A 7864-nucleotide genomic window follows, 5' to 3' on the forward strand; every position below is an offset into this window, starting at 1 on the left:
TCTTAGGTACTTATATATTAAATATTAATAATTATAAATTACAATCATCGTTAATATTAATATTAATCATTATCATTAATATTATTATTTTTAAATGCATACACAGTTTCAACATCTATTTCCGACAAAAAAAGGACAGAACAGGTGGAGAGGAGAGGAGGGAAACAGGTGAGATAGCACGGAAAGAAGAGAGAGAGATAGGATGAGCTTAAGAGCTAAAAAGTACAAATACGAGTTTACGAAAGAGGCCGTGACAAACAAAACGCCATGAGCGGAACGAGGAAAGGAGGACACCGTACTCGCGCGCGTGTATGTGTGTGAGCGTGTGTATGTGTGTAAATATATATATTATATATATGGAAAGAAAAAGAGTATGACGAGGGGGAGAAAGAGGGTTTAGTCTCGCGGTCCTTTTCTTCAACCCGCGATTCTTTGGGTCCTATTTCAAAGGAAATTTTAGCACGACTCTCGTCGAGAGCACGTGCCCGCCTCGTGCACGAGGACTAGTTGGCGCTGAATCGATAGTGGGAGGAGATGCGGGACTTCGCCGAGACGACAGTCAGAGATTGTTATTCTTCTCCTTCTCGCCGATGCCATAATAAGGGATAATCGGACAGAGGGGGAAAGGGGTTGGGATTAGGGTATAGACACTACGAACTAAACGATTACACATTACATTAAACGTACTTGACACTTGATGCTGGCCCATCACACGCGTTCGTAAACTTGCTCCTCAATTTACGTGAATCTCTCGTCCGCGTTTATATCAGAAGCTGTGCGTCTCGTGTCAAGTTTTGATTGGCAATGGGCCGCGCAAAAAAAAGGCAAACGCAGAGCGGCCTATGGCAGAGGTCTATACAAAATAAATAACGATACATCTACGAAGGAGGGAGGAGAAAAAGAAAGTGCGCGCCCATGCCGCATAGTTGTTTACTGTCGACTTTGTAGCGTCTTGTTCCTCCACGCATTTCGCTTTTCGCCGATGTATCTTCGGCGCGCGCCCTCTTACCCATGGTTATCTTGATGTATACGATCCCATCAGCCAATTTTTTTTTTCTAGAAGCGTTGATATTCATGGTCCTTGTCGCCGACTTTACCGCGTCGCCAGGTCAAGTCAACTACGATGCGCCTGCGGGAGTCTCTTTTACCACAACCCAAAACGTTCTTGAAATCGCCGCTATTGCTGTCGTGGCTCTTCATCCGGTCGTAATTATTGTTGTTGCTACTGCTGCTGCCGCTGCTGCTGCTGCTTATCGGATATTCAAAATTTTTAATCAGCATCAACTCCGGTGAACCTGGCGGGTTATACGTCAGCATCGTAGCTGCTGGCACGCCGACTTGCTCGGTGGTTAGATGGTGGTACTTGATTCTTATACTGTATGCTGATTGGCTGCAGTTGGTTCTTTGAAGAAACGTCTTGGGGTGAGCCCCAAGTTAGTTCCAAATGCGTAGGAACGAGTCCCAGGAGCCCGTCGCTACCGCCATACCATCTTCCGTAACGCCGAGACAAGACACACGATTATCATGTCCAGCAAGGATTCCTAGGAAATAAAATTATCATTTTTTCTCTTATGTAAAGCAGTGAAAGCAACGCTATATCCGATATTAAAACGTGTTATTGAAATTTGTGAGAGGAAATCATCATCAAGAGAAGGGCCTCGAACGAAATCTCTCTTCTCTCCTGAGGAATATCGCAGAAATATCTGCTAAAATTTACCAGCTCGCTCCGTCTTCATTGAATCCCAGACGTTGCAATTGAAGTCGTCGTAGCCCGCCAGCAATAATCTACCGCTCTTGCTGAAAGCTACGCTGGTGATACCACAAATGATATTGTCGTGACTGTACATTGCAAGTTCCTGGTCCGCTCTAATATCGAAGAGTCTGCAAGTTGCATCGTCCGAGCCCGTCGCGAAAGCGTATCCATTCGGGAAGAACTACGGACAAACACGGTCAAATAATATTCCTTCATCGTGAATACATTAAGAAGTAAACTTAAGTAGTGCCGTCGTAACGGCACGAAGTAACGAGTCTCTCTTTCCTTATTTGATACATTCACGAGTAAATGTCTTACCGTGACGGCGTTTATGTCACTCTCATGGCCCGGGAAAGTTTGTTTACAGGAACCCTCGCGAATGTCCCACAATTTTGCACTGGCATCGCAGGCACCGGACACGAAGGTACGCGTGTCCGGCGCCAGGGACAAAGACATCACGTCGCCAGTGTGCCCGATGAAAGATGTGCACTGTTGTCCGGTCTCAATGTCCCATAGAGCACTGAGTCAAAACAATTTAGCGTTCTAGTACGAAGCACCAAACAGTCTTCGGGATTATATTTATCTGGTAAAAGGAATCTGGGACAAGAAATACGAAGGGACGAGGTTCTTAGGGTATTTATATATATTTTTATCATAAAGTTATATTTCTGTCATCAAACATTTCTGTATATTCTTATTATTCATTGAGATTAAATTCATTTATTATATGTGAAAAAAGCATTCGAGAGACATGTTAATAAACGTATATCTGCGATCTCTTATTTTCAATTAGGAAACATAGTAAGATGCATGGTTGTTTAGAAGTAAGGGAAGGAAATTCTATGAGGATTTTTTATAGTAATTTGTACATATTTAAGTAATGTACATACCAGGACATGTCACCGGAGCTCGTGACGATTTGGTTGTCATCGTAAAATCTGCAGCAAGACAAGTAACCGGTGTGGCCTGGCAATTCCCTGCTCACTCGCACATTACCTTCCCTAGTTTTAAGGCTATAGATGGAACAAATATTGTCCAGCCCACCGCACGCCACGTAACTACCCGAGGGCGCGTACGCACAAGTCATTACCCATGACGACCGTAATGGGATCGCGTGAACCTTATTGGTGGTATAACTGTCCCAGACAATCAGTTTGCCATCTTGCGATGCGGAGACTAGATTCCTATATAGGAGAAACGAAAAATACGCTGACGAAAGTCCTGTTGTGCGGAGATATGAAAAAAAAGCTTTCTCTCTATTTTGTGATATCGTTTCAAATAACTTTTGAGAATCTCTCTCTTCGAAGCTTCATCTAAGAGATATATCCATTTGATAGTCGTGGAACATCTATGCTACTTTTCATCAGTGAGTTCTACCATCACAAAGATCATCAGTAATACCTCAAATTTACGTTAAGACGCCAATATTTGCGGATATTGGCGTCTCATGTCATACCTGGAGTCGCTTCCCCAGTGCATCGCGTAAATCTTAGCTAAGTGACCGCGAAGCGTACGTCTCGTGCGCATTTGTATGCGACCGATAGGTTCCATGCCCGACGTGGCCTGGACCAAGGTCGTGTCGCATGCTGCTTTCCTGGCATCCTGCGGAATGAGATAGACGCATATTTCTTAATTATGCATTCGATCCTCAAATGTGCATCATGGTGCGTCCGTGATAACGCGATAAGAAAGAGATCCGTCGTATTGTATGCAATTGCAGCTCATTGCCGTCGGCCATATAACACATCACGAAAAATCTTATCTGCATTGTCGTGTATTCAGCGATAATTGAAGCTGCGAAATTTCGCGTGTCACTTTAAAGTAACATTTTAAAGATGTGTCGACAGCGAATGTGTGCGGCATCGTGAAAATTTAATAAATTTCACGAGAAAATTTTGTTTAATATCACATCCGTGCATATATACGGCATCGCGAAAGGTCAAAAGACGCTCGCGACGCTAAAATAAACAGAACGCTAGAGACTCCCATAAATTTAAAAGGGAAAAAGAGAAAAAAGGTTTTTAGGACGGGAATAAAGATTCCTGTAAATTGTGGGCGATGTGTGTCTCTTATGCCACAATTTTACTTTCGAGTTGACCTTTAAGATCGGGTCATAATGCAGTGGTACTTAAAGTACCACTTAAGTGGTACTTAAAGATCCAACACTAGCGTGTAGCTCTTTTATACACGTTATACTAAAGAAGACATCATTATTAAATAATTTCTAGAAGAAAATTACGTCGTAAGTTCGCGTATGCAGTTCATGTCTCTATGTAATTGATTTTTTTACCAGAATTCATCGCATCAACGATAATATCTATTTCACGATGGAAGAATATAAAATAAATTAATTCGCATTAGCAAAAAATATGAAAGTCATCAATAAATCAATTAATTACAAAAAGTTGCACTATAGATTAAATATAAACATTTATCATTCATAGTATGCAGATTTGTTATTATAATACATATTAGCAATTTTATTTGATAAACAACGGTACAAAAAGAAAGAGAAAAAAGAAGGAAAGGGGAAAGAGAGACGCACGCGTCATAAACAATTAGCAAACAAGGGCGATAGCGTGTTCCTTTTGTCGTAAGTGCATATTTCCGTGCATACCGTGAGAGCGCGTGCATTTTATACATGTACAGAGGGAAAGGGAGGAGGGCAGAGAGAAGAAAGAGAGACGAATACATCGAGAGAAGAAACAAGACATGGAGTGTGAGAGAGAGAGGGATGGTGGCGTATTGATCAGAGAAGCGACGGTTATGCCGCGCCCTACCACCACCACACTACCACCACCACTCCATATCCTCACAACTATACAGAAAAGCTATTCGCCATAGACGAGAATCTTTCATCGGCAAAAATTGACGATTCACCTGCTCTAATGCCGAGAACAGTGAAAGCCGGAGGAGAGAAGAACGGACGTAGGATCCGGCACGAGAGGAGGATAAGAACTACTTGCACACAGATTTTGCAAATGGAAAATAGAAAATCGAGTCCAGAAGTTGATAGTATTAAATATTGTAAACTCGAGTCGGTAGGTTGCTTTACTGCATTTTCGATGGATCTGCTTCATATTCGTATATCACAGTTTGTCGCAGGAGATCTGATCGATCTTTTTCTTCGGCAAATATGAATATATTCATATATTTGATAACATAACGACGTAACGGAGTAACGTGCTCGTCACTTCAATAAAAAATAAAGTATCTCTGACGAAGCTATAAACTCATGGAGCTTTTCCACATGACTCCTCCGAACATTTTAAGTGCACGAACCTCTCGACTGAAGTCAAGATAACAGAGAAAAACAATAATCTCGAGGCAGGCAAATGGGTACTTACCCGAATGGCATTCTTCAGCGTCTCCGACTCCTGACGAAGGCTGTCGAGCTCGTTCATGGTGTCTGGCTGATGACGCGCGAGGCTTACGAGCACTCGTTAGTGGGGCCGAGGTACTGGTGAGTCGCGCGCGACGGAGGAGAGGGAGGATGACAGGGCACTGTCTCCTCTTGTCGGGAGGGCTTAGAATGTAATTTCTGCGATGATGACGGATGGATGATTCTTATTTACGACGTCTTCTTGCGCGAGGAAGTTGGTCGCGAGACTGGTGTCACGCCGTCGACAGTACTTCCGGTGGCCGACGGCCGCTTCCAAGTTCACCACCCCTGTGCAAGGGTAGAACGGGACGAAGAGGAAGAAGAGATAAAAGAGGATGAAAATCACGATGAGAATGAGGATGACGATGAAGATCGCGCCTCTTCCTATCGAAGTCGCGGCTTCCACCAGCCTCTCCCGGCCCCACCTCCTCGCCGCCTCCTCCTGCTATCGCTACTGCCGCGGCTTCCGCTTCCGCCGCTACCACCGGAACCAGAGCCAGACCACCGCTGACTCCGCCGCCCCACGCGCCAGCTTCGACACTCTCCGACGAGACCGTTGCCACTCCTGGAATTTGAGATATCAGTCATAACTAACAAATACTGATAATAGTCTTAATATAACTTATGAGTGTGTATATATATATATATATATAAATTCGGATACGAACAGAATTCAAAACATTATAGACGCGATAAACACGTCTCCGTAGCACCGTTTCCGATCAAAATCAATGTTTGGATTTTGTTTTTAAGTTGTCACGCCAAGTGAAAACGAATAAAGTAACCGTGCTCGAATACGTTGCCGATTTATCGTGATAATTCAACGGATATGAAGAACCAATTGTCAGGCAGTGGCGAAGACCTATTCCTCCCTCGTTGCGAAAGAAATCACGAAAGATTTTATCAGCGAGGATTTTATCTGACGTATACACGATACACCGCGGGTATTAAGCGAGACGTAGTGTCTCTCACGCGAGTGTCGCGTGGTTTTACTGCGGCAGGAGGAAAACTAGCCGACGGCATACCGAAAGCGAATCTACGTCATCCGGAGAATTACCGCAGCTCCTTAATGACTGTAATAGATAATCGCGCCGAGAGACTTTGCACGCGGCACACAGTATGCTCTTGTGCACACAACATCGCGGAAATCTACATGCCTCTAAGGGAAATTGCGAGACTTCGAGGAAACGCAAGAAGCATCGACAGACGTTAAATATTTATATCCCGATAATGACAAATGAGAGTAGCTCTATCTAGCTTAAACATGTTCGTTTGGCTCGTCCGACTCACTACTAATTGGCACGTGTGCCGCTCTCGAGCGTAACGTGCCAGTGAAAATAAATAGTTATTTCCAGACGCGCGTTAATTCGTATCGCCCACGTATCAAAGGAGAAGTGAAAAAAAGAAAGGAGAAAGAAAGAAAGAAAGAAAAAGAGATACACTTCGGCAAGCGCTAGATAGTTCTCGCGAGAATGACGCGAATGTCTGCAGAGTAAACCACATAATGCAGCGTTTATTTTAATATATAAATGCTACGTATGGAGGGACGTTGTTGATTAACGAATCAATGTGTATTATTATTGATGCAGAATAGAGAGGACTTATTTATGTTGGTGCATGTTATACAAAACATACGCGTTCAACGTCTGAATTGAAATAATCCCTAGTAGTTCCGTCTGGAACTAATCAGAGTTCCTCTCTTATCACATATATACATACACGCATGCACACGTCGGTATATAAAGAAAAGCAAAATGTAATTATCGGTTCGCTAAAAATATTTTGGCCGCACGGCGCAGATATTTTTATCACGGCCTCTCTGTTCGGAGTTTTCGCGACGAGATTCATGTTCTCACCGGCACATACTTTTCCTCGGGGAAAACGTCAAATGCGCGACGTGTACCATCGTCGCAAGGACGAGCGATCGTTCGACGTGTAACTAGTTATTGCAACGTAATATCGATGCTCGGAAAACCAATAATTGACTGAAAAGTACTGACACGTTCGCCATTTCCATCCTAGATAAGTTACTGATTTTTGCCTGGTATTTTCGCCGGAAAACTGGATATCGCCTTTTTCGTCATCTCGTCGGGGAAATAGTAACGCAATATCGATATATATTGGGGAAATATCGGCAATAGAATCGCGCGAAACGTATCGGCATTAGTCATTGTTTAGAGAAAATCTCCGTATCCGAAGGATTTTATCGAGCTATTGTCCCTTTTCTACATTAAACTTTCTCATCAACCTTACAATCATCTTAATTACATGAAGCTCCGCAACGTGTAGAACGGATCGCGTGTCTTTATATCTGTGTGTCATCGATTTTATTTGAAAGTTCTACTCGAAAGAGGATCAATGATTGTGTTATGCTATGATTGGCAAACACGGAGAGGTGGGGATATACAATAAATACAGAGGATATTCTCCTCGCAATCACGTGGATAGAGAGAACAGAATGTGTGTGTGTGTGTGTGTGTGTGTGTGTGTGTGTGTGTGTGTGTGTGTGTGTGTGTGTGTGTGTGTGTGTGTGTGTGTGTGTGTGTGTGTGTGTGTGTGTGTGTGTGTGTGTGTGTGTGTGTGTGTGTGTGTGTGTGTGTGTGTGTGTGTGTGTGTGTGTGTGTGTGTGTGTGTGTGTGTGTGTGTGTGTGTGTGTGTGTGTGTGTGTGTGTGTGTGTGTGTGTGTGTGTGTGTGTGTGTGTGTGTGTGTGTGTGTGTGTGTGTGTGTG

The 7864-nt window shown here is 43.4% G+C and overlaps 1 protein-coding gene across 1 annotated transcript; it reads right to left on the reverse strand.

The window, feature by feature from the left end:
- LOC116843876 (guanine nucleotide-binding protein G(I)/G(S)/G(T) subunit beta-1) lies at nt 1–5301 on the reverse strand. Its single transcript, XM_032814751.1, has 6 exons — nt 5101–5301; nt 3210–3355; nt 2644–2937; nt 2072–2273; nt 1718–1934; nt 1–1541 (listed from the first exon to the last, which is right to left on the reverse strand). The coding sequence occupies exons 1-6, from the start codon at nt 5155–5157 to the stop codon at nt 1435–1437; spliced, it is 1023 nt and encodes a 340-aa protein (XP_032670642.1). The 5' UTR covers nt 5158–5301; the 3' UTR covers nt 1–1434.
- Nucleotides 5302–7864: the final 2563 nt, after the last annotated feature.

Source organism: Odontomachus brunneus, unplaced genomic scaffold (genome assembly GCF_010583005.1).
Source record: "Odontomachus brunneus isolate Ranch 3 - 2012 unplaced genomic scaffold, Obru_v1 Obru_scaffold_036, whole genome shotgun sequence".
In the NCBI taxonomy this organism is placed as follows: domain Eukaryota; kingdom Metazoa; phylum Arthropoda; class Insecta; order Hymenoptera; family Formicidae; genus Odontomachus; species Odontomachus brunneus.

What these genes read in the sequence shown, in the direction of transcription:
- LOC116843876 (XM_032814751.1), bottom strand. Translation starts at nt 5,157, where the DNA reads ATGAACGAGCTCGACAGCCTTCGTCAGGAGTCGGAGACGCTGAAGAAT. An exon ending in CGCTGAAGAATGCCATTCGG is followed by an intron (nt 3,356 to 5,100) that starts GTAAGTACCCAT and finishes CTCATTCCGCAG; the next exon opens with GATGCCAGGAAAGCAGCATG. An exon ending in CACTGGGGAAGCGACTCCAG is followed by an intron (nt 2,938 to 3,209) that starts GTATGACATGAG and finishes TCTCCTATATAG; the next exon opens with GAATCTAGTCTCCGCATCGC.